The 26,323-nt window shown below is 57.0% G+C and overlaps 1 protein-coding gene across 18 annotated transcripts in view; it reads right to left on the bottom strand.

Moving 5' to 3' along the window:
* Positions 1-26,323, bottom strand: part of ABLIM3 (actin binding LIM protein family member 3) — a 50,079-nt gene that overhangs the window by 11,047 nt on the left and 12,709 nt on the right. For 15 of the 18 annotated variants that reach the window (XM_061372827.1, XM_061372829.1, XM_061372828.1 and 12 more), the window contains exons 1-6: positions 25,250-25,382; positions 8,539-8,676; positions 6,098-6,281; positions 5,643-5,755; positions 3,488-3,614; positions 3,258-3,351 (exon numbers count right to left, since the gene is read on the bottom strand). In XM_061372827.1, the coding sequence (XP_061228811.1) occupies positions 3,258-3,351; positions 3,488-3,614; positions 5,643-5,755; positions 6,098-6,281; positions 8,539-8,676; positions 25,250-25,367 (774 nt within the window). In that variant the 5' untranslated portion in view covers positions 25,368-25,382. Of the gene's footprint in view, positions 1-3,257; positions 3,352-3,487; positions 3,615-5,642; positions 5,756-6,097; positions 6,282-8,538; positions 8,680-25,249; positions 25,383-26,323 lie in introns of those variants that run through there. The other 3 variants (XM_061372834.1, XM_061372832.1, XM_061372833.1) reach the window with 2 other exon arrangements.

Raw genomic sequence — 26,323 nt, 5'->3', positions numbered from 1 at the left:
TGAGCTGGAGCTGGGCTGCTCCCTTTGCTCTTTGACAGGGATAACAGCTTTAATTGGTAGCTTGTTCCCACTCAGAGTGTCTGCCTGCACTTCAATTACAGGCTCGTTTTCTGGGCTGGGAGGCAGGAGCTGGCTCAAGGCAGGAGGAATCTGGGCTGCACTGTCGGAACTCAACCCCAAAGGCCATTTTACTCCCATAATAATCCAAACGAAGAGGAACGATGATTTAAGGCAGCAGAGGGAAGCGGAGGCCCTTGGTGACAGAGAGGGTTATGGTAGAGGGGGCTGGAGCCAGTCTGAAACATGAGGATCAACAGGAAAATTTGCTGTGAGAATAACTGGGAATCTGCCAGTTGATTGCCCATAAAAATCAACCTGGAATTCAATGTCCCTGGGGTGCAGATGGCAGCCAGCAGCTTTCCCCCCTCTAGTTTATGCCAAAATAGAGCCCAAGGGTTCAGGGCAGACAAGGGAGGTGAGTGGGAGGGTTCAGACCCACTGCAGTGCAACCCAATCTGGGGAAGGGGCATCTCCCTGTGCCCGCTGCAGCAGCACAACCACTCCTAGGCTGGCTCCACTGAGCCCACAGCTCAAACACCCCCAATTCACACCCAAGAGCTTGATAACGTGGCAGGGGAGTCAGTGGTGAGAGGGCTGCAGGGACAGACCCACTGTGAACACAGAGGAGCAGAGAGGTCACCCTCCACCAGGCTCTGCCCCATGCCCTGTGCTCAGAGCCCTGCCTGCAGCTGCCCACTGCAACACAAGCCAGCACCCTCTGCATCAGGTACCCAGCAGCAGTACCCACAGAGGGCACCCCGAGCTGCATCAACAGGAGATGGCTGCAAACACAAGGAAAGGGGTGAAAACTAATCCAGCTCGCACAGGCTTCAAGCCAGTGTGCCTGCAGTTCCCACTGCTTCTATTTCCAGCTGGCTAGAGGCAGCTAAAGCAGGGGATGTGGGGCTCTGATGTGCTGCCCTCCCTAGTCCATCTCTGAATGTGGGCAGCATTTGGTGCTCTTGGACCCTCTCAGTACTCTCAAAGACTTGGTGTGCTGACAGTAAGGGAAAAACCAAACCCACATCTTTTCCTATCTAGACTATGGGCTGCTGTCATAGGTGAGACTGTGCCAAAAGGGGATGCTTTGCAGACCGGGGTGTGGATGCAGAGGGACAGTGGCTGCTCCCCCAGTGGTATTCTACCAGCCCATTCCCAACTTCCATTTCAATGCAGACCTTTGAAACCCATTCAGCATCTCAAAACACACAACTCCTTCTCGAGGAGCAGCTCTCCAGACCATGACCAAACCTTGCTCCTTTCATAGTGGTTAATATTACAGCTGATAAAAAGCTGCGAGGGCAGAGACCTGCTCATTATCACTTGGGGTCCCTTCAAGACTTATTAATCATCCGAGCCTGGCTGCACAGCTTGGAGCAGTTGGGAAAGCCTGGAGGCTGCTGGGATAGCATGGGAAGGCTCCTTGCAGCCTCACATTATTTTAAGGCGCCCTTTCCATTTCACGCTCTGCCACAGAAGACAATTAAAGGCTCTGGTTTTACACATCCCTCCATGCTGCGAGCAGGCACGTACCGGGGAGTGTGGGGAGGTGAGGGATGCTCACCCAGCACTGCTCTCTGGTACCCAAACCCCACGCTCCTCTTGGCTCCATGACAGCACACACAAGGAGGTGGCACCTTGGCTCTGCCCATGGGGACCCTGGCACCAAAGCACCTTACTTGCAGCCCACAGAGTCCCACTGCACAAGAAGGGCTCCCGTGCGTGGCCCTGGGTGCAGCATGCAAGGTGCTAATGCAAGAGGACTGTTTCCTGGAGCATCTCGGCTCCCATGGGATCTCAGTGGGTTTTGGTCAGCTCATTCCAGCCAGGAAGGGCAGATGCTGGGAGCAGATCTAGGGATGGAGGGCACAGGGGGAGGTGGACAGAACTAGAGCTACTGGCAGGAGAAGAGCCAGGGGAAACAGACATATGGGAGAGGAGGGTAGTCTGTCCCCTTTTCCCCACCCCAGGGCTGCTACCCCCCACTTGTTGCTCTCTCTCAGACACACAGCTGCAGGAACAACCTATGCTTGTCCTGATTTCACTGTGGATGCACCAAGCAAGGAAAACCTGACTGCAGTGCAACAAGTGGCTCAGAGGCAGCAGTGCCCAATGGTGTTGGCCAGGCTGGTTCCAGGTCCCCCCTGGCTCCTCTCACCCACTGATCATCCCACATCATGTACACCCAGCCTGCTGGGGTGGCTGGAGATGTTCTGTCCTAGCACAGGGTTATCAGGGAGCAGCAGCAGGGATTCTGTATCACTGGGCCTCTGGCTTCACCCTGCTCCACTCGGATGTTTGCTGATCAAGTGGCCCCATGATGGGCAGCTGCTGCAGTGCTGAGCTCACACTCACAGCAGCCAGCACTGGGACTGCTGCCGGAGCCTGGAGTCAGCAGAAAGCCTTCAACAGAGGCTGCTCTCGGAAGAGGCGGAAGATGCTGGAGGGCTCCTGGTCCTGGCTCCAGCTTCAGGAGATGGTCCCCAGCCAGGCTGGGTGCTCTCAGGCCAGCAGGACCAGCAGTGTGACCACCTCTTGGTAGGCAGTTCCACAGCCACCTGCACCCATGCCTTGCTGTGGGATCCCTGCATCCCTCAGTGGCTCTGCTGGAGCAGCTCCTGCTGCCCCCAGTGTGATAAGCAAAACCCCTCCGGATCCAGCACAGGGAAGGGGACCCCTGCTCTGGTTGCTGCCCTGCAGGAGATGTGCCATGGGGATGTTGCCCATGGGCAGGGTGCTGCAGCCCCTCGCCCAGGCTCCGCAGCAGCAGCTGAGCTGGATGCGTTTCCAAGGCAACAGCAGGCTGCCTGCACAGGATGCCTTCGGAAGGCTGGGACCAGTGTGGTGGGGACACCCCAGAGCTGGGCATTGGTAGCAGGATGGTTAAGGCTTGTGTCCCCACATCTTGGGCTCCAGATGTGTCCCAGCTCACTCAGGCCACCACATGCTCTGGCTGCTTAGCTCCAGCACCCAAACCAGCTTTCCAAAGGTCTGCAGCATGGTGGTGCTCCTTCCCCCATTGCCACCCTCCAGAGGTAATCACACTGTACCACAGGAAAAGCCTTGAGAGATCAAGGTTATTACAAGGGCGCAGGATGATGAAGTTCCCACACCTCCCCAGAGCATGCACCTTTGGATGTGATGTACATGGTCCCTATTACAGACTGGGATGGGGTGGCTGGAGCCCCAGGACTCACCTCCAGGACCCTGCCGCTGATGTACCTGTTGCAGGTCTCGCACTTGATGCCGAACTGGGCATGGTAGTCGGACTCACAGTAAGGGATGCCATCCCTTTGGGAGAGGGAGAAGAAGGGGGTAAGGGCAGGGAAGCAGGGCTGGGCATCCCCTCGCTTCAGCCCCAGCCCCAGGGGCACAGCCTGACAATGGGCAGCACAGCCAAGCCTGCTGCCAGGCCGGTGGCACTCACTTGCTGATGTACTCGCCGGTGAGGATGATCCCGCACGTTTGGCACTTGAAGCAGCTGACGTGCCACTGCTTCTCCAGGGCCAGGAGGGACTGGCCTTGCTTGATCTCCTCCTTGCAGCCTGCACAGTCTGGGGAGACAGAAGAGGGGGGGCTGGGACCACCGCAGTTCCCTGTGGGGCTCAGCACCACAGCAGGAACACCCACATCTGCTGACCCACACCAAGGCACCCCAGCTGCTTAACCTGGCACAACCCTTGCACCCAGAGGACACCCTTTTCCAGGGGTGCTGCTGTTATAAACACCCTGCTCCTGACACCGCTCCAGGGGCAGCCTCTTGGGGATCATTTCTTCATGGGGAATCATTTCTTCATGGGAATACGCCACCTCTGCTTGCTCCCAGCGAAGGAGGCAGGAGGAAAACCTCCTGCTGGAGCTGCAGCTTCCATAGCACCACTGGCACCCAGCCATCCCACCCAAGCACCCACCAGGCAAGGTCATGGGCTGGCAGGTCCCAGGGGGCTCCCGTCCAGGCGGGAGCAATGGGAAGTGACCGGCAGTGCGTGCGGCAGAGGAAGGGCTGTGCTCTCCGGCAGCCGCGTCCGGCCCCGCTGCGGTATTGACGAGACTCCCTTCCTTCCCCTCTTCCCCTGGCTCCTGCCAAGGCTGGGAGCAGGAAGCACATGGACCCCTGACCTTGACTCCTCCTTGTCCTCTTCTTCCCTGGCCAGCAGGTTTGCATGGATGGGGTTTCTCCTTAACCCCCTCCCAGTCGCCTCCCTCTGCACTGCGGCACCAGGGGGGTACAGGAGCACGGCACTGGCAGCCTGAGCAGACTTTGCCTCTCAGCCCACCCCAGGCAGCTCTGCACCAAGTCCCTGCCCGCTGGACAAAGCAAAGGAAGGAGGATTTCTGACCCCCGGCAAGAGCAGGCTGGCCAAGTCAGCTGGGACAGGATCTGCGTCTCTCACAGGTCCTGCTGGCTGCTGGGCTGCTCACAGGGAGAGGATGAGCATCTTCTAGGGATGTCCTGCCCGCAGAGCACACCAGCACTGCCTCCAGCAGGCACACCTTCCCTGCCAGCGTCACCTGGGCAGCAGGAGGCACATGCAGGCAGCAGGGTACAGCTGGCTGCTGCCTATGAATAAAGCACGGTGTCCTCAGGTAATCCTCCCCTGCAGGCAGGGAGCACTGGGCTGTTGGGAAGGGGATGGGCAGAGAGAGGAAGAGGCAGAGCATGTGGCTGCCCTTCCCTTGCGTGCTGCCCTGGCCCTGCGATGGGAGACAGCAGGGTGCTGCAGCTGGCCACAGCCTGCCTCTGGGCAGCTGAAGGTGCTGATGGAGGAAGATGGGGGAAGCACTGTCCTTTGGTTGGCGCTCCTTCAAACCCTGCCACGTCCGCTAACTCCATCGAGGCCATGGTGAGAGCTGGGGGAGTCAGCTTGGGAGGGCTCCCAGGGACCCATCAGCACCAACTCATAACTCAACGCAAACAGCCCCCACCAGTGCCACCATGGTGAATGGCTGGCAGCAGCTCCATGCCACAGTGATGCTCTACCAGCCCCCAAGCACAGCACCTATGGATGATCTGCCGTGACCTGGGGCAGAGAGCCACCAGCACAGAAACACTGGGGGGACAAAGCATGGCATGAAGAAAAGGCATCTCAAGGAACAACCTGGGTCAAAAGCAAGCCAAATCTATCTAAAAGAGCCTGCCTGTTGCTTGGACTCATCCAGTGCAAGGGGATGAGTGTAAGGAGCCTTTCAGTGCTTGTAGAAGCAGTGAGCCCCAGCAGCACTGGGACAGCAGGCGAGCAGTGCCGGGGCTGGCACTTGGACACAGACCTTGGTGCAGCTGGACACAAACATCTGGGCACTGCCTCAGAGCAAACCCAGCTCCAGCACCTCCCCAGTGCCTCAGACAGCTCCTGCTGGGCTGGTGGCCCTGCTCCAGGTCACAGACAGGCCAAGGGAGCTCCCCAAACCAGCGGTGACTGCAAGGGGGAGCTGCAGGACTGCCCTGTTCCTCCTCCGAACCACTGTGATGCCTGCGGCTCTGTGCAGGGCTGCATCCTGGCCCCAGAGCCCAGCCCAGCACCACCCAGGGGCACACGGTCCCTTCTTGCAACCATCACATAACACAGGAGCATTCAACTTACGGCTGGGCCCGTGGATCTTGATGGGTTTGGTGCTGATGAGGGAGTGGGAGCAGTTCTGGCACACGCAGTCCTTCCCGCTGAACGTGACCTTGTCTCCAATGGGGAACGGCTTCCTGCGGCCAAGCAGAGGTGGGGAGGTGTGAGCTGCTGCTCCCCTCCATGCAGTGCTTGGGGCTGCCTGTGAGCTCCTTCCCCAGGGCTAGCAAGAGCCATGGTGCTGAGGAGCAAGGGCTACCGAGGGAGGCAGTGAGCATGCACGTGAGCTGGGGCAGGAGCATCATGGCAACACTCCTGGGTGCAATGGGAAGGGTCAGAACCGTTTCATTTCCACCAAGGAAACCCAGAGGAGGCTCCTGCTGAGGTGCTGAGCAGGGAATGAGGGTAGGGAACAGCCCTGTCCTTGGTGCACAACACTTCTGCAGGGGGCCATGCACCCTGGTGACGGCAGAGCTCACCTGCACGTGCTGCAGACGAAGCACTTGGGGTGGTAGGTCCTGCCCAGGGCAGAGATGACCTCTCCAGTGATGAAGTCCCCACAGCTGTCACAGCGGGTCCCATAGAGCTGCTGGTAGTCGTGCGTGCAGATGTACTCCTGGTTCTTGAAGAAGAAGCCAGACTGGGCCAGGTCGCAGCCGCACACTGCAGGGGGGACATGAACCGTCAAGGGGGCACCTCTGAGCCCACCTCTTGCTGCCCCTCCAGCAGCATCCCTGAAGACGCAGCTTTCTCCAGGTACCTCAGTAGGGTTAGGGTTAGGGTTAGGGTTAGGGTTTCCCCTTCCCACCCGACGCTCTGGGGCCTTCGCCCAGCACCACAAGATGTCAGTGTTGGGCCGCAGCGGGGTGCAGGATGGTGCTGCCCGGACAGCCAGGGCTGGGGGTTCCCATAGGGAAACCCTGCAGCTCCCACTCACCATCCACAAACAGCCCATGGCACCCGGGGGGGGTTCAGCCCCTCCGTTTGACACTGTCAGGAAGCCCAGTACAGAACTGCCAAAGAATGGGCCAGCTGGGAGTGCTCCCCATTCTCCACACCCTGGGGCATGGCCTTTTCCATGGTGAGCCATCTCTGCTCCCTGACCTGGACGTGAAGCTGGGAACAGGTCCTGGGAGCAACTGGTGTTGATGCTCTCACTGCTTGTTTTTCCTTAGGTGACCAGCTCAACCTCACTTCCTTCCCTGCTGTGGGAACCATGGGTGGTGCACAGCCCATCAGGGCAATCCAAGTTGACGTGGCAAGCCCTAGCCCTTAGTGTCATTTCCCTCCCATGTCTTTGCCATTTACAGAGAGACCTCAAGAGCATCAGCCCCTGGAAGGCACCTCAGGGGTCCTGGGGTCTTTGTATGATGCCCATCACCCATCCTGGAAGGTGAAGGGGAAACTACAGAGCAACTGAGAACCTGCTGGCACAGCCCATCTTGGTCTCTGCTTTACCCTTCATCCCTACATACCCCTTGGTCCTGTCCTTGCACACCCACACCCCCCCCTCGGCAGAGCTGGACCCGCTGCTGCATGGCCCATGGGGCAGAGATGCAGCTCCTCTCCCACTGAGCATCCTCACCCACTGCTCCCTGAAGCAGCCTGCATGCATTCACTTGTCAGTGACAAGGACAGGCCACCAGCTCTGGGACAGCACCAGGGAGCAGAAGCAAGAAGAAACGAGGCAGGTCTGGGCCCTGTTTGCTGTGGGACCCATAACACTTCCCCAGGGGCTGCACCAGCCATGCCAGGCTCCCAGCGACATGTCAGGAACAAGCCGTGGGGCTGGCGAGGGAGCTGGCAGCAGGCAGAGGTGGCAGCGGGGTACGAGCTGCGAGCGAAGGTGAGACAGGAGGATTTCCTCTCATTATTTATTCCCTTTCACTTGGAAATCGGGCAGCGAGTGCTGCCAAGCTGTCCCTGCTGGCTCCTGGACCCTTTGAAGCCGGCGGCTGTCTGAGCTCTTTGTCTGGATAGGCAGCTCCTCCTTTATCCCTCCTGTCCAAGCTGGAAAGGGGCAGGGGGCTCAGCAAAGCCCCTGCACACGTGGGGCAGCCCCAAGGACAACCTGGGACCACGCTCCTCCTAAAGACCTGGGGGGACAGCCCTGGGGAGGAGTCCCCTCCAGGCAAACGCCCTGCTCCCCAGAGAGGAGCAGCAAAGCATGACCAAGGGGATGGGGATTTATGTCCTGCTTAGCACAAAGTGCTGGGAGCTTGGAAGCCCAGAGCCCTGGTAATGGGATGCTTTACAACCTACAGAAGCAGACACTGGCCCGGTTGAGAGCTGCTGCTCCAATAAACACGCTAAGGAGCCCTTCAGCATCAGCTCTGGGCCGTTAGCTTTTACAGCTCTGCAGCTCCTGTGCACAGGGAGGATCCAAGCAGCCTCTCTATCTGCCAGCCCCTGGGGGCTGCGGTGTCCCTGCTGCAGCAACCTGCATCCCACAGTGCCTTGGTCGCATCCCATGTGCGAGTGGCAGCGATCCATCACCCACCCCAGCCCCATCAGGAGCCACTCAGGGCATCTCCCTACCTTGCTACCTCTCACTCAGGCTGGAATCACCTCCTCCTGATGTGGGGGCAGGAGGCTGAAGGATACAGGGACCCCCAGATCCCAGATGGGCTGTGGGAACGTTTGGGAATGGCACAATGTGGGCTGTTGACATTTAGGTAGCTCAAGGGTCTTGGTGCCGAGCTCTTGGTCACCCCTGTTCACAGGGGCTCTGTGTCACACAGGGACACTGCCTGCACCCTGCAACCCCCTGCCATTACCTCCCCTCCTGCACCACGCCATGGGCACCCCTGGGTGTGTGACCACCTCCCAGTGGTCCAGGTACGTCTGCCCCCAGCCTTTTGCTTTCCAGGCTGCACCCAGGGCTGTGGGGGAAGCAGCTCTTGGGGCAGCACCCTCCTACCTTGGCAGGTGAAGCAGCGGATGTGGAAGTGGTTGCTCTGCACTCGCACCACCTCGCCCTTGCAGGTGTCCCCGCAGCGGTAGCACTGGATGACGGTGGAGCTGCTCCCGGGGGTGTAGGGGTTCTGCTGGTAGGGAACTGCTGGCAGAAAGGAGAGGAGCGAGAGAGAGGAAGGGTCTGTCAGCATTCAGGACACACACTGACCCCAGACGGTGGCTGCAGAGGAGCCCTCCAGTGACTGTGACAGTGTTGGACATCGGGGCATCTCTCAGAGCAAAGACAATAGGGACTGTGCTGGCACACAGGAACTCCAAGCTGGGTGCATATTCCTGTCTGGATTCAGGACTTCCCTGTCCCCACAAGAGAACCACTACCTGTGTTTGGCTCACAGGTCTGCAGCCCTAAGTGCCCAGGCACTGCTCCCTGTCCCTGCGTGCATAACCAGGTCACCTGCACGGATAACCGGGTCACCCACACCATCACCCCAAAGCCACACAAAGCTCCACAGATGCTCTCCTATCTCCTAGACAAGTGCAGAAGGACAACGCATAGACCAGCTACCCTCTGGCTCTGCTCCACTCAGCTCTTGAGCAACCCTGGCTTGCTGCTGACCTGCTCAGCCACAGGCCAGCGAGCACTGATTTGGCAGCAGCACGGGAAGGAACTGTTGTGTTTGCGGAGCTTCCACTTGTTTGGGTAAGAACTGGATAAAGAAGTGATTTTTCAAGGAGCTTTCAAACATCACAGCAATTGAGCATTTGGCCCTGGTGGGACTGTCACCTCCTCGGTGAGGAGCAGCACTCCCAGCCCCACTGTGGCACGTGCAGGCTCTGTGCTGAGCTGGGGGCTGCAGGGGAGGACAGGAGAACACAGGTCCCTGGGGCAGTGGGAAGAGCCAGCCTTCTCCTGATGCAGGTGGTGCTGGGTCTCAGCTCCACTCTCACCTCCTGCTGCAGCTCCGCACACCACCACGAAGGGCTGATGCTCAGCATCTTCACCCCACGCTCCAGCAGAGGAACCGTATGGAGCAGGAGATCTTTCTGCTGCCCCAGCACAATCCCCAGACACACACAGAACACGCTCCTCTTTCCCTGCCCCATCTGCAAGTGCATGGGCTGCTTGCAAGAGGTGACACCATACTAACTGCTGCAGGCAGGGGCCAAGCAGCAAAGGACTTGCTTGTGTAAGATGTCAGAGAGGGAGATGCAATTTGGGCAGCTCAAGCAGCGAAGGGCAGGATTTCAATGGAGCAGAGACTTTCTGACCTAGTGCTGAACTGCATTCCCAGGAACAAGAGAAGCAGCTGATTGAAACCTGGTATGAGAACTCCCTCCAGAGCAGGGAGGAAAGGACACAGGAGATCACTCATCAGAGAGGCTCCTCATTCACCAGGGGGGCAGATCATGTGGCAGGGAACAGAAACAGCCCATTATTGGCTTCAAAAGCAAAGAAAGAGAAGTCAAAGTGACACTGAGACTGCCTCACAGTAAAACCTCATCCCATGTGTCAAGTGCCCAGAGACATGCTCTGGGAACATGCAGCACTGGGAAAACGGGCTGACCCTCCCTGACCACTCCAGCTCCATCCTGCTTTGCTCAGTCCAACCTGAGGGCTGCAAGGAAAGCTGAGGTCTTTCCTGTGTGCCCCTCAGCAAAGCTCAGGCTCCAGCCTCAATGGGAGCTTCCAAGAGCTTCTGGGACTTCACTCCTGACCATGCTCTTGCAGCTCTCAGAGGCCAACAGAGGTACCCAAGGTACTGAAGGGCACTGCAGTGCTAATGGAGGATCTACAAACAGGATTCAGGTCTGGAGCTCAGACCAGCAGGCACACTAACTAGACTAGGTCTAAATCACTTTGAGATCCTAAATATGATGGATACCTGTAAAGGGAGCAGGGAGGCAGAATCCCTGGAAGAGGGGTGCAGGACCTCCTGTGGTGGCTGCTGCTGGTGGGAGCTCATGAGCTCTGCAGCAGCCTGGGAGGACCCAGGCCTGATCCCAACAGGATGTCTGGAATATAGGGGGGGATCTCTTCTATAGGGGTCTCCAGCAGAGCAAGAGTTACAGCACTGAAGCTTCCTCCCACACACCCCATGCTCACACCCTTGCCTAGAATGAAGCAGAAGCCAAGCCCTGGGACACAGCCATGGCAATCCACAAAGCCTGGAGGAGAAAGCAGGAGGGAGGTGGGATGAGAGGCTGGAATTAATCAACACTTCAACAAACATTAATAATAAAAAAAAAGGGAAGTAGAAAAAAAATCAATGTCAGAAAATGCAGGCATCACTTATTCCGGGTTTCTGGTCTCCAGGGGAAACTTCCTGGTGTCCATAGCAACACATCGCCAAGCCCCTGCACTGGCAGCTCTGATGGGAAGGAAGGCAGAGGAAAAGGAGCCAGGATGGAAGAGATGCTTATAGCTGCCTTACACCACTTGCACAGCCAGAACTGATATGGTCACTCCTATTTGTACCCATGGAGATGGGTCAGGACCCGGCTTAGGCACCGCCACCCTCCCTCCTGCCAGCTTTGTTCAGCATTATGCCAAAAGCTCCCTGATTTGTGATTAACCTCCGGTCCACGCTGGAATTTCGCTCTGGGAACATTAACGCATTGTGTTGCTGGGGCTCTGGTTGTTTGTGAGCAGGCAGCTGCCCGCCTCGTGGCCCTGCACAGGAAGTATTACACATCACAACAGCCCTGAGCGGGGGGACAGCTGAGCGGGGCAAAGCTCATTACACCCAAATAATCCAGTAATAATGTAAGTAGCATTAGTGGCCTTGCAGGCTGGAATACACCGGGGGAGAGGGAGCTGCCCAAAGAATGCCTTAATCTCACCCCACTTTGCTGCTGCTGTTGCTTGTAGAGTGGGAATTAAGCTGGCTTCGCTCAGCAGTTAATGCACTCGTGCACCATGATGCAGTGCAAGAGGTTGTCTCCTGCAGGGATGCCCCATGTCCTGGGTGGTGCTCGATCTGCTGCGGGTGCAGCCAGGGCTGCCTGCGCACCCAACAGATTTCCCACTGATCCGGATTACGGTGGCACCTCCGGTCAGGGATCCGTGCCCTGCATGGGCTTAGGGACAGACAGTGGCAGCTATACGTAAGCAAGGGAGCCTGTGACCTGGGAGGGGGGAGACAGTGCCCCCAGCAACACCTAGGAGCACGCAGGAGCTCTGTCCCCCAGGAGGGAAGAGGGACCTTGCCCAAGAGATGCTCCCAGCCACACTGCAGGGAGCGATCTGCACCTTCCTGCTGTGCATCCCTGGGCAATCCCCTTCTTTCATTCCCAGAGCACCCACCTGCTGCTTTAGGAGGGTCAACAGCCTTGTTTGCCTTCCTGTCCTCTTCCTGCCAGCCCTCCACTGAGGAGCAGCAGGATGGGGGAATACTGAACCTTTACACTGCACCTGAAACACTTTGAGTCCTTCAGGAGGATGGAGCTGAAGGGAGATGATCCCCATCATAAAGGGATAGCAGCTAAACACCAATGCAAGTAATAGGGCACAGCCCCCCGAAACAGCTCAGGGGTGAAAGGCTCCAAAGAAAGCTCCATACCCCACCAGCAGCAAACCAGGACCAAGCTTCCAGGAGCACAAGCTGAAAGAAGACACCCAGGGGCATTTATAAAGAACCGTCCACCATCCCTTACTGGGATCTGACCAGGTCCTGCTGGTTTCCCACCTATCTCCTCCTCCCAGGCCATCAGCCCTCCAGATCAATTAGGTAGAAACTGCTGCAGGTGGAGTGTGCATCATTAGCAACAGGTAATTGGAAGACTCTGCCCTGACACCCTGTTTGCTGTCAGCATGTTTATGAGACAGCATCTCCACAGGGGGATGGGGAGGCCTGATTTAATTAATTACCGGTAATTAATATTTGCACAATGCTTGGAGAGCCACAGGTGAAGGAGACTGTGGGAGAGCAAAGCATTCAAACTTTAATTAACAACGAGAGGTGCTGCCACTGTGGGAAGCTGAGTTGGGTGGGTGCCGGGGGCTGAGCGCTGGCACGTGCAGTGAGATGTGAGCAAGTGGATGCAGGCTGCACGCAGGGGAGGTGTCCTTGCTGGGTGCTGTGGGTGTCAGCATGGGATCCAGTTTCATGGGTGCTGGGGATGTGCCTGGCAGTTGGGATGGATGCTGGGAGGTGAGGGGGAGCAGCAGCAGCAGCAGTGTGTCAGGGCAGATGATGCTCTCAGGAGTCCTCACACCTCCATAGGGCTGAGCCCTCTTCCAGCAGCCGCTGCCTCCCACTTCTCCCTGCAGTGAGCAATTGACCGCAGTCATCCTCTGCGCATCCCTGCCCCAAGTGGGGCTGTAAATCATCCTCTCACCCTCACCCACATGCACAGGGATGCCATGCATGGGATGCGGCTCTCCTGGCAAGGATGATGGAAGCTGGGCACCCAGGTGGGCTGGCAGACTCAGTCCCCTCGTGTCCCTAGGGAAGGCTGATGCCATGGCAATGGTCGAAGGCGAGGAGCAGGCTGGGAGCGTGGCAGGGGCTGCAGCAGCTCAGGAAGAGGAAGCCCAGCCCCATCAGTGTGTGCCGGCCCCGGAGGCGTCGAGGCCGAGGGGCGGCAATGACTGGCCAGAAAGGAATTTTGCTGGAAGCACTGGAAGCCGAGGGAGAGGCTGGGATGAAGCACGGCTGATGGGACACAATGTGCTGGGCTGGGATGGAGAGTGAGGGGGTGCAAAACAAACCCCACTGGGATGCAGGGAAAGAGGTGCTGCGAGCTAGCCCCCCAAATCCCCCTGCTGCAGCAGGGATGCAGGGTGACTCAGCCAACTCTGAGCCCCAAGGGCAAGGGCAAGGATTTCCCCTTCAGGAGCTGTGCTGTGCCCCAAGGGTGGCCGGGAGGAAGGGTGGGAGCTCCAGCAGCCGTGGGATATGGGTTTCTCATCAGCAGCAGGGCTGAGGGCTCCTGCCTGCTGTCCTGCAGCGGCCAAACAGCTCGGCCACAGCCATAAGAACCCCTTGGGGAGGAAGGGAAAGATGGGATTGGAGCCAAATGCTGCCGGTGCTGGGGGCAGGTGTGGGAGAGCTGTGGCCAGGCATCCTGTGGGGCTGCCTCCAACCCTGACATGCGGGAATGAGCCTGCTTCAGCTGTGTGGCTGCAGGGCTGTGGTGGTGATGATGGGGAAAGGTGCTGGGGGCTGCTGGCAGTGGGTAGGTGGGTTGGGGACACAATGTGGGCACGTGCCCCCTGCCATGCCAGTGCTGATGGCCCAGCTGCAGGATCAGCCAAATCACCCCTGAGATAAAGGAAGGGGCCAGCAGTCAGGATGCTCAGCTCCAGGGGCACATCTGACATGTGCTGTGACATCTGCAAGGCCATGGCGCTGCTCAGGCAGCTGGCCACTGCTTTCTATCTTCCATTCTGCAGATAAAAGTCATTTTGATCAAGGAGAAAATTACATATTTACTTTTGGTCACAATATTTTCTGTTCTGATCTTTCCCTTAAGGAAAGGCCAAAAATGTCACATGGTTCCTTACTTAATATTTATGGTTTTAAACTGGGGCAGGTCGGGTGCTCCCAATAAAGGCATGGGCTGAGGGCACGTACCATGGATCTGCTGTGGGACAGTTTGAGCTTGGAGGGGCTCCAGCTGCTTGTCCTGATGTTTGCGTTGCATCTGTTGCTGTCCCCACATGTGCAGCACAGCAGTGGGCTGTGATGGGTACTGGCAGGGAGCGAGGCAGTGTGGCTGGGAGCAATGGGGACCACCCTCATTACGCAGACCAGGCACTGAGGTATTTCCAAGCCGTGAGGAAGCAGTCCCGTTAATCAGCACTGAGCATCGTGCAGGCAGGATTACAAGCCCCTGGCAAGTCCATGCCAGCTTCTCCTCTCCCATAGCAGCTCGCAATCAGAGCCATCTGTGACTTACAGCTAAAACCCCTCCACCGAGCCACAGCTCCTAATCGAGCCCTTGGCTTCCCTAATTAGATCATGACCAATTACTGCTTCCACCTGCCTCATGCTGTCCCCCTGCCCCTCACTGCTGGCACTCCTGCCACCACATCACCTTCCCTGATGTGACACAGGACACAGACAAAGCGTGGGTGCTGTGAGGATGGCAGCCACTGGAGCTGAGCAGCAAAGCTAGTGAGGGAGCGGCTGCGGCAGCAGGACAGGGCTGGGATGGGGATGCTGGGACAGGGATGCTGGGATGTGGAGGCTGGGATGGGGATGCTGTGATGGGCATGCTGGGGTGGGGATGCATCTGGCATCACACGGGACAGGGAGGAAGTCCTCTTTAGCTGGGTACCGCAGGGAGGACCTGAACGAGCATGGCTGGGTACCACAGAGGATAACTGCAGTTAATGTCTGTGCAAGCCGTTTCTGGGCAGAAATAGGTCAAGGGTGCAGGACAGAAGTGCCAGCCTCATGCTCCCACCCTGCAGCACCTTCACTGCTCCCCATGTGCCACTGCCCAGCTCATCTATGCTCCACAACCTCTCCTAGGAGGGCTGGCAGCCAGAGAAACCCTGGAGCAGACTCAGTGAGCTCTAATGCACCCTGGTCCTGCTCCATCCCTCTATCCTGGTGCTCACTGTGGATGTGAACCTCTCCTAGGGATGCTCGAAGGCTCAGACCCTGCCTCGGTGGGATGAGAGCAGGGAAGGACGAGGGACACGGCTGTGGGCTCAGCACAGAGAGCTGGCAGCACTGTGCTTTGCACCACATGGGCAGTGCTGCCCATGCAAAGCGATGGAGGGGGCACAACCAGCCTTTCCTATTGCTTTGCTCCCCATGCTCCCAGCGCCATCCTGGGAAGCAAAGCAGCCAGTGCTGGGGGGGCTTCCCCCATGCTGGGGAGTTCCCCAGAGCTCCTGTCAAGCTGGAACTGGTAGGAGGCAGCAAACTGTCACTGTCACACACACTCAAGTGGTGGCAGTTGCTGTGGTTGGCCAGCGGCGTGGGAAGGTGCCCAAATGGGTGCCAAAGCCTCGTGCTGACAGCAAAGGCATGGCAGAACCATGTGCTGGGGGGGGGGAGCTGGGCCGTGGGAGGACACACACTGCTGCTGGTATGAAAGGAGATCAAACAAACACAGGGAGAGACAAAGGACAAGGGTGAAGAGGGAAGGAAAGCAAGAGGAGAGAAAGGATAGGAGGCGGAAGGGGACAAGCTGCAGCAGTGAGCAGCGAGGGCCCTGCCCATGGAGCAGGGTTTGCTGCTGGCTGCGTTCATGGAAACTGCTCTCCCTCGGCGAGCCCTGAGGAAGCGGTGATGGCCTCCCCGCGCTGACCCCGCTGCCGGCGCCTGCCCTGCCCGCCCGCCCGCAGGATGTCTGCTTCCCCGGCGCAGGCAGGGCTGCATCAGGGGGAAGCCAGGACCCCGGGCTGCAGCAGTTGTTTGTACCCCCCTCTGGCGCATCCAGCGCCCCGCGCATCCCTGCTCTGCTGTAAGCAGTTGCGATCCTCACCGGTTCTCGAGGAAGGAGCTGCTCCCTGAGCTCCTGCAGCTGCAGGGAGATGCGAAGACCTCAGCGGGACAACAGGAAGCCTTGTGTAGTGCTCACAACCCCCCCCAGCCTGACAGCGACGCCCTGGGCTGGCGAGGCAGGGAGCACACTGTGCCACAACCCCAACCCTCCTGCCTGGAAGCAACCAGGGAGCACCACAGGGAACAAACCTGTGCATGGCATCCTCAGGGCTGCAGCAGTCATGCCCAGAGCACCATCCAGGAAACAGGTCCTTTTGCCACTCTCCAGGTAAAGGAGGAGGACGGGCACTCTGCCACAGGGTAAAGGGCATTCCCAGCCCCACGCTGCTCTGTGTCATGGGATGTGTGCCTGGAGCTGGGCTGCACCCCTCGCTGCTGATGCTCTCACCCCAGCAGCAGCACCCACTCATGGCACTGGGGTATTTAACAGCAGAACCATCCTTTGGAGTTTAATCTTCACTCACCAGCCCCTGCTACTGAATAAGTGAAGAAGGGGAGGGCTTGGGGGGCAGAAGCCTGCACTGCCATGCAATTACTGCAGCATAGGGCTGGCATCTCTCAAGAGCTTCACTGAGATCCTCCCTTTCCTGGGATGGCTGCACACAGACTAGAGAACAGTGAGGGACCAGGACCATGGCTGTGCACCCCTATGTGTGGGAGCTTGAGGGGCACAGAGCTCAGGAGGGGGCTGGAGCAAGGCAGCAGGTCTTGGGGGTGTGACACTGGAACGTAATGCATGTTAGGAGTTCAGTGTGTGTGGGTGAACACCTTGTTCTTGCAGCCACACGGCTGCATGGCTGGCATGGTGTGTATGGATGTGCCCTCTGCACCGGCTGCACCCCCCCATCGCCAACGAGTGCTGCCGGGGTCTTTTTTCCCAGATAACACTTGTACAGCTTGTCATGGCAACAGCATCTCCTTGAACTGCAGCCACAGGCAGCATGCCTGGTGCTAGCGCATTTGCCTGTCTGCAGGCATCACAGAATCCCCTTCCAGCAGAGCTCTGGGCCACACAAACCCCCAAACTGGGTGTGAGCAGGACCCCCAAGGGAGGGTGGCTGCTGCCTCCCCATGCCAGGCCCAACCTGCTCCCTAACTGGGATGCAGCCGAGACCTGGGTGTTTTTTGCAATGGCTAACAGACAGCACCAGGCAGTTCCTCCCATTTCAACCCTCTGAGCATCTGTGGGACGCTCAGACCCCTGCCACCGTGCTCCCTTTGCTCAGATCCCTTGCTCATGCTCCCTTTCCCAGCAGCAGTTTGCAGGAGGGATGGAAGGTCTGGGAGATGTGGGAGAAGGAAGGCTGCGCATCCAGCATCCCCCTCGCAGGCAGGGCAAGGGCTGGGGCTGCTCCTTCCACAGACAGCCTCCTGGGCACAGTGCTCAGAGCTACAGGCAAAATCCTCTTTGAACTGCCAGCCAGCACTGCCCTCCATAAGCAATACTGTTCTCATCTCAACATGCAGCATCACACCCAGAGTGCCTGTCCCATAGGGACCTCAGGCTGCATCCTAGAGCTGACACCACGTGTTGCAAACAACCACATAGAGCAGAGATGGGGAGTTCAGCCCCTGCAGTGGCTCATGGAAAGGAGATCCCGCAGCACCTGGTGCACCATATCTGCACTGAGGCTGACCATGCTGCAGCTGCATGTACATCTCAACGGTGTGCCCAGTCTCACAGGCAAGCATGGTATTTCCACCCAGCGTGGGGCTGAAGATGCAGCACTCAACAGGGAACCGCAGGCTCTAGGAATGGCAATAAATCTCCAAAAGGCACAGCTCAAATTTCACAGCTCCCATTTAATTCCCCTCCCTATTATCCCTGGGAATATTTTAGCAGTTCTTGGTGTCTTGGGGAGAGGAAGAGAAAGGGTAGATTGCATTTTAATTAATAACGGCTGAAATGCATGGCTGCCCAGGGCAGGAGCTGGGGTGAGCCCGGAGCAAGGAGTGATGCTGAAACAGAAGGGGACAGCATGGCAATTCCAGGAGCCAGGGTCCTGGGTCCTGCTCTGAGGTGGCTCCATCGGGACAGCCGTGAGCAACCCCCTCTGTCCATTTCCCAGCAGGAGCAAGGATGCTCCGCACCTCTGCAAGCCAGGCAGCTACCTTCCTTCTTCCTCTTAAAACCATTGCAAGGACATTAGCTATTCACAGCCCTGGAGCTCTGACACAAGATCCTGCTCCTGAAGGAGTCCCAAAACAGCTTGATGAAGGGGGAGCTTCCCCATAGTGAAGCTGGGAAGCAGCAGACATTGCATGGCCAGCCCTGGCTGTAATGCCCAGAGGGGGCTGAGGCTCTTGGTTGCCAGAGTACAGGTTCAGTGGGGCACCAGCAAGGACCATGGCAGTGCCAAGTGCACTTCTGAGGTGAGCAGAATCACTCCCTGGTGATGCAGCTCCCCAGTATTTGGCTGTCCAAATGCTGCCCAGATCCACTGCAGTGCTGTGAAGTCACCACTGACTTGGGACTAGCAGTGCTAGGAAGCAAGATGCTTCCCGCAGCATGTGGGATAAGCATCTCCATCCCCTAACGACTACAAGGTGAACTGTGCTGCCAGCTCTGTTGGGTTTCCCTACAAGTGCAGCCTGGTAAGGAAAGCACCCTGGCTGGCACAGGTATCAAGTGCAGCAGGTGCTGAGGGGACCACATCAGAGCTGCTCTGGCCCCATGAGCAAGCCTGCAAGGGCCCTGGGGCATCACTGCAGGACCAGACCCCAGTTCCACTGAGCTCCCCACAGCCACACTGAGGTCCCTGGCACAAGAGGCACTTTCACCCCAAGCTTGGGTCGTGGTTTTGGTGCTTGGTGTAGGGCTGGGGAGCTGCGTGGAGCTGCCTGGGAGCGCAGACAACTATTGATTTGCTTTGCTTTCCAGAAAACCAGAGCAGTGAAGCCATGGGGAGAGCGTGAGGGGCACGTGTGTGTGAGCTGAAGGAGAGATGGAGGATGCAGATAGCAAGCGGGCATCCCCAGGGGACGAACCCAGAGCACACGCACTGCCCAGAGCTCTTCTCTCTCCCTCTCACCTCAGCAGATGATGACAGAGGTGCACTGCCAACACGGGGGACACATGTGCTCGGATGCCCCACGCAGATGCCTGCATATACGCAATCCAGTCCTTACTCAGATCAGCTAAGATGCTGGATCCGGGCCCAGAAAGCCAGAACAGGTCCCTGTTGAGGGACTGCCTCTTGATTCAGAGGGTCAGCCTCAATTTAGAAGGTCTGATGAAGCAATAAGCAGCAGGAGAAAAGCCCAGGGTGATGCAGGAATACAGGAGCCAGCAGGAGCTGCAGAGAGCCCGTGGCTTTGTGCTGTGCATCCCAGCCCTACACCGGGGGGGTCACAGCCCTTCAGACCCAGAGCCTCATGGCTCCTTCCAGGAGAGACAATACCAGGCTCCTACAGCACTGCCCAAAGCCCCCTTTTACACACAAACCCAATGACAAGGGTCATAGCAAGGGCTAGCAAACATGCTCCTGTCCTCTTGCACCTCTCTGCAGCATCCCAGCCCCGACCCACAGCCAGAGGCATCCCCTGCCTGTCACATAGAGCCAGGGCTACTCCCACCAGTCACTGCCTCGCCAGCAGATGCACAGCACTCTCCAAGATCAGCATTTTGGGCTGCAGAAAGGTTTATTTGAGGCAGGCGAGGAGGGATTCCTGCTGAGAGGCTGAAGATGGGATTTCATCCTTACATCTGGTTCAGCTTAATAAGAGTCTTGCCCGAGCTGTTACAGATACAACTAAATCGTGTATGAGCGAGGGGGTGTGAGGGAGATGAGTGCATCCTGCACAGACACACCACACACCCATGGCTTGAGTGCTGCCTGCGGCCCAAAGGAAGGCTGGGGACTACCCTGGGACACAGAACCTGAGCAGTCAGAGACACATGGCTGCTCCTGGTGGCCCCCTGTGGATCCCAGCCACCTCAGGCCACGTTCCACGGAGGACACCTCTATATCAGCCTCCTGCCCTGCTGCTGGACCCTGCCATCCCCAGTGCATGTGTGCCCCATGGGGTGACACAGCCCCAGCCCTGAATCTTCACTGCAGGGAGATGCTGCAGAGCAAATACAAAAGCTTTCTGCACATCCCCTCCTCCAGCATCCTGTGACATTCCCCTCCCTCAGTACACATGGCCACTGCATCCCACACATCCTCCAAGTGTGGGGTCAAACCAGGGCTGCCACCCCCAGCAGGGGCTTGGGGCCACTCCAGCCTCTCCCGTTGCTCCCCTGGGGTGATGCTGGCTGGGGAAGGGACCTGGGTGGTCTCGAGGGATGCAGCCAGGCACTGGCCAGAGCCCATCTCCTCCCCCAGATCTTATTCATGATGCGTGACAAGTGGGTGAGCTACAAACAGCTCACGCAGCAAGAACACAGCGAGAGCACGCCTTGGCTGGGGGCTGGACGTGGACGCAGCCCCAGCCCACAGGATGCTATTCCCTGCTCTAACCAGGCTGGACAGCTTTTAAGGGTCCATGCGAGAGGATGCCTTTGGGTCCTGGAGTCAAGGGGTGCCAGATGTGCACTGCAGAAGAGACTAAACTCGAGGTCCCGGCCAGGAGATGAAAACCATTAGCTCATCACTTTGCCGAGGCCAAATTCCCTGCTCAATAGAGTCTGTGTTCAGTGCTGGGATGCAGGCAGTGCTGCGTGGGAGCACAGGGGGACTCTCCCCTCCCTGCCAAGGCCCACCTGTGGCCAGCAGCCGGGGATGCAGGAGCCTGGGTGTGCTTTAGCAGGACCAACCAACAAAAAAACCCCAAAGCAGCAACAGGGCTTTCTGAGGCAAGGAGAGGGCAAAGGAGCTGTCAGATGGGCTCTGACACGGTGGCATCTCCCGCTGGGCCTTGGAGGGGGCTGTGGAGCCAGTGCCAGGGTGTCCGGGACAGGGGCTGACACAATAGAAACGTTGAGGCTCGCTCCTCACACGCACATGAGCGCGCTGGAGAGAGCCAGGACAGAAAGGAGCTTATTCCTGGCGGAGGCATGGCAGGATTTTCTGTTTGCTGCTGTGTTTTGTATTTGCGGCTTCCCGTATGGAAATGCTTTTTCCCTTTAACCTCCACCCACAAGCCCAATGGATTTCGTTGCAGTTTTCAAAACATATGGTGCATGCATCAATAACATAAAGGATGCTATATTTAAAATATTACAAAGCAAGCCAGGAGCCAGCATTTTTAAACTAGGGCAGTGTCTGGAGAGTGAAAAATGTGGGGATTTAGGATTTTCTATGCCAGATCAGAGAAACAGCCCTGTTAGAAGAGATGGAGCCAGGCTGGCAACCCGCCACCTTGCAGCAGACTGTTGCTTGCATAGCCTGGTATCTGCTCCTGGAGAGGATCCATGGGGTCAGCCTGCACCCAGCACAGTGCTGCTGAGCCCAGCACCTCTCTGCCCCCATCACTCCATCCAGCCGATACTTGGCAAGGTGCTCTGTGTGTGATGCTCTAGAAAGACAGCCCAAACCATAATGCACTGAGCTAATTTCTTTCTGGTTTCTTCTGCAATCAGTTGATTCCCTGATGGGCTGAATACCTCCTGTATTACTCCACTAATCACTCTGTGCATAGCATCATTTATCTGGCCAACACAAGCACTGCAAGGAAGAGGGATCCTTGCCTTTTGCAGGCAGAGGTTAGAAGACCAGAGGATGACTCCATGTCACTGGAGCTTGTTCTTCCATTCTGCAGAGTGCAGTGCACTTACTTGCTTTATTTTAAACCACATTCATGCTAGCATTGTAACTCCAACCTGAGAGACTGCGTCATCGCCAGGGAATGAGGGGTGTTGGATTTGCTATTTTTAACTCCTTCTACTCCAGGGAGGGAACTGAAATCAAATCTCCATCCAGAGACACTGCATAGATATTAATGCAATGAAATGGGAATTTGGACTGGAGGTGACAGCTGGCAAAGCAAGCCCCGGCGTCACAGAGGGGACAATCTCCCCATAAATAGGATGCGTGGAAGGGGGATCTGTTACAGAGCAATCTCAATGCTATCAACGCGTGCTCAGAGGGACAGGAGGCTCGAGACCAGCCGACCCCAGCCAGGCCCATTCCAGGGGATGAATTACAGCTCCGGGCTGGGGGCAGGACACCATCGGGAGCTTCCCCGGCAGGCTCCAAATTCCTGTATCCACTCTGATATCCTGGGAAGGTGCTTTCTAAAACAACTGGGATCTCATCAGCTGTGCTCCTGGAAGGGAGCAACACAGCCCAGGGCTGCAGCATGAAGAGCGCTGCCACATCCCCTTGGAGCCATCCCACTGCCTGCAAACCATGGGGCTGGAAGACACAAACCAGACACCTGCGGCCAACTCACACAGACCATCCCAGAGCAGATCCCTGCAGCCAAGCACCACACAGCACAGAGGGTGTTTACTGCTTTTCTTAATCTACTGTGATCCCGCTCTAATTCTGTTAAAGGCACCAAATGGAACCTTTAAGTGGTCATAAAAAGATTGTGCCCACCCCCCACGGAGCTCATCTGGCCATGCACAAGTGGCAGAGGGGAGCACAGCAGGCACCAGTGTGCATTGGGGGACAGCACCGTGCCAGGGAGCCCTATGGTGAGGCACCACAAGCACTGCAGGACAGGCAGACTCTGACACATGGGCTCCTCAGGATGGTGGTAGGAAACACCTTGTGCTGGTTGTCATAGCCTCACCGATCCCATCCTCAGTGCCTACGGTAGGGTAAAACCCCGTGCGATAAAGCATCTTGTACAAGTTATGAAGAGCACAGCCCCTTGGCACTGCAAGGGTCAACAGAAAGATACCCCCGAGGGGATGCTCCCCTATCAGCAGTACCCTTGAGCATGATGGGCAGGCAGCCAACAGCAGTGACAGTGGAGATGACCACATCTGAGGCTCCGAGCCACCTAGCAGAGGTTAAAGGTGGGTTGAGAAGGGGGAAGCTTCCTTCCTGCAATGCAGGGATGCACTAAGGAGTCCCTGGGACAGAGCAGTCACAAATCACCCCTGGTGCAGAGCCACTCTGGGGCTCTTGGCAGCTGAAGCCCTGGCCATGGCTGGCTCCTATCACACAGGTGTGTGCTCACACAGGTATGCACAGCCTGGCTTCCCTGCTCCTCCACCAGCAGCTGCCATGGGCTCCCATCCATCCTCTGCCCTGGGAAAGGCAGAGCCCACTCTATGCTCTGCCACAGCTCCAAGAGCTGCTGCACAGGCTGCTGAGGTGTTCACCCAAAGCTGTTAGTGTTTAGCTTCTGCCATGTGTCGGTTTCAGTTGGATGGAAACTGAGTTTCGATATCAAAAGACAGCAGTTTTTGTTCTCCTTGCCATCTGTATGTTTGTGTATTTCCCCTACCACAATAATTAGCAGGCTGGGCTCCAGCCAGGCTCAGGAGGAGATCTTCATAGAGACATCTTCCCAGCAATTCAAACAGCTTCATCATTTCTCTTATGGCTCCCCTAGTGCCGCCCCCATCACCAAGGTCATCACAGCCCAAGCTGATGCTCTCAGCAAAGGCAGCAGGGATGGAGGTGCTGCACCCCAAAGAGCGTCGGTCCCTGTAGGTGTGGGGCTCAGTACCCAAGACGTGCATGTGATGGATAAAACCCCACATCATGAAAGGCAGTGGGAGGTCTGCCACCCTCCTACCAGGACCCCCAGCATAGACCCACATCACCAGCACCTCCAGAGCCCTGCCACAAGAAGCCCAGCCCTCCCTGGGGTGCACACCGCTAATGTGGTCCCTGCAGCACACAGAGCCCAGCTCATGACTGGCATCAGCCACCTTTTCCCTGTGTGTCCCCGCTTCTTTCCCCCCTGACCCATTCACTAGCACTAAGGCTTGAAGTCACTGCTGCTGGCCCAAGGGTGGTCAGGACTCAACCAAGCCCAGCAGGACCTCAGCTCCCATGCCAGCCAGTGCTGTTGAAAGCCTCTGCATGGGTTTTGGCAACCGCATCTCTCTTCCCTGCCCCTCCATGAGCACACCCATGTGTGTGCCTTGGGCAATCCGGGTTTCTCCTGGTGCAGTCTCCTACGGTTGCTCCTGCTGCCCTCACAGCATCATTAGGGTTGGAAGGGGCCTCTGGAAATCATCTGGTCCAACCCCCTGCCAAGGCAGGGCCACGATGAGTGGGTTACACAGGATCACATCCAGTGCATCCCCACAAACCCCAGCACAGCCAACAGCCAGGGCAGGACCCTGCACAGCGATGTTAGCAAAGCACTTGTGTTTGAGCAGCTCTGGCAGTGGGAAGCAGGGATGTGCTGGGATCTCCATGGGGGACCACGGGAGAGGAGTGTTGCTGTTACTGCTCCGCCTTGGCAAACCATATTCTGGTTTCAGGCTGTCTGATAAACAGACTTCAGCTTGCACATACACAGACATCTGCCTGAGGCAAACAGCAGGACAGAAATGTACAAGCAAATTTGGCAACTTTATGTGAATTAAATGTGCATTTAATTAAGATTTATGGGGGGGTTGTGATAGCAATTGATTATCAAAATCAGATTATTTATGGGGGTTTAGCAACTATACAGGAGATTAATGTTGTTTCCAGAATAAATCCTCAGTAAATATATGTTTCCCCAGTAATCAGCTAATAACATGTCATCCTAATTATCTCATGAAAGGGGCACAGCAGCTCTGACAAATACTGAAGAGATAACACTGTTGTCTGCAAATCAGCACCAGAAGGCCACAAGCCACACTCTGCCTCCAAACCACGCTCCACTTGTGTCCTTCAGCATCAGCCCATGGCCAGGGGATGCCTCCAAGTCCCCACTACCATCCTTAGTCCCAGGCAAAGACTGGATCTGGGATCCAGATCATGCTTTGCCCAAAGACAAAGGGAGGTTTGCACCCCACAGCCCTGAGCCTAGCCAAGTCACTTCAGTCACTCACATGGCTACAGGTGATGATATCAAGAGAAGAAGTAGCATGGCTCCTAGGATGGAGAAACACTCATCTTTGCTCTTGTTCTTGGGAATAAGCCCATGTCCTGCAATGGGGAACAGCTCATATTTATACAATCTCATATTGCTCTGCTGGCAGGCGGTCTTGCCCATTAAACCCAAAGGGACTGCTTGTGCTGCAGCAGCTCTCTGTTTTCCTTAAGTAGCACTTGCACACTAAAAACCCCAGCGTTTGTTGAAGATGAACAGTTCTGGCAGCAAGAGGAGAATGAAGCAGTGCCATGCAGCCAGCCCTGCCAGCTCCACTCCCAGTCCCCTGCACAAGGTACTGCACAGCCCCATCCTGACCTGGTGAGGCCACCCCATGTCCTGATCCATCGTCTCCCCAGACCCCAGGATGTGTCACAGGGATGGTCCCAGGGACCCCCATCCCTGGGAGGAGGTGGCAGCTGGACACTGTGACCATGGCCAGGGCAAGCGCAGGACCACTACTCTGGGATGCAGAGAGATGCTCTGGCAGTCGCCATGGCAACCCTGATACACAGCAGAGTGAACAAAGCTGACAGAGGAACAGAGAAAAAGGAAAGGGGGAGACAAAAAAAAAGGAAAGGGAAACAGTTTAAAGTCATGCAGGGGGCAGAAGGGAGCAATGGGGTGGGGAAGTATGGGTGTTATGGAAGAGAGCTGCCTTGAGTGTGCCAACCTCAAGATGACCTTCAGCAAGGTGACCCAGGGGGTGCACTGAGTGCACCACCGAGATGCTGTCTGTTGGCACCACTGTGACAGCCCCAGCAAAGGTCCCTCCAGGACACACTGGGCCACCTCCATGGCTGGTTGTGAAAGGCCCCTGGAAGCAGTAGGGGGTAAAGTACACTTTGTGGCATGGCTCGGGGCTCACCTGAACCCCTGACCCAAGGTCAGGGTAAGAGGCAGAGGCGAAACCACTAAAATTCACTGTTGTAAGCCCTTGCACTGCAAGAACATGAGGTGCATCCACTGCCAAAGCATGTTCCATTCTTGCTTCTCCGTCCCACTTCATTAAGGCAGAGAATTGAAAACCAGACATGAGGGTTTGGGGCAGAAAACAGCAACTACAGCCTCTCTCGGCTGGAATGGAAAAATAACATCCCACTTTGGCTGGTTTTTCTAATGAAATAACAAATCCTGAGAGGGAAGCTCCCCCCCCGCTGAGTCGCCCTCTCGATAGCTGAACAGTAAACACAGAGACAGCCTCTTGCAGCAGTGGTGCCTCAGCCCACTGGTCATGGGGATGAGAGCCAGGGTACATGGGGAGCAGGAGGTGGTCAGCAGGGATGGTTGTACATGGGAACCTGATGGCAACAGGAGGAAAACTCAGCAAACTCCTGGGAAAAGCACTGGGTGGAACAGCTCAGCCATTTTAGCAAAGGGAAGGTGAGAGGA

The sequence above is a fragment of the Neopsephotus bourkii genome, unplaced genomic scaffold (genome assembly GCF_033783945.1).
Source record: "Neopsephotus bourkii isolate Nb327-2 ecotype Australia unplaced genomic scaffold, CSIRO-AGI_Nbou_v1 NB_1622, whole genome shotgun sequence".
Classification (NCBI taxonomy): Eukaryota; Metazoa; Chordata; class Aves; order Psittaciformes; family Psittacidae; genus Neopsephotus; species Neopsephotus bourkii.
This window is presented reverse-complemented; position numbering and strand designations above follow the sequence as displayed.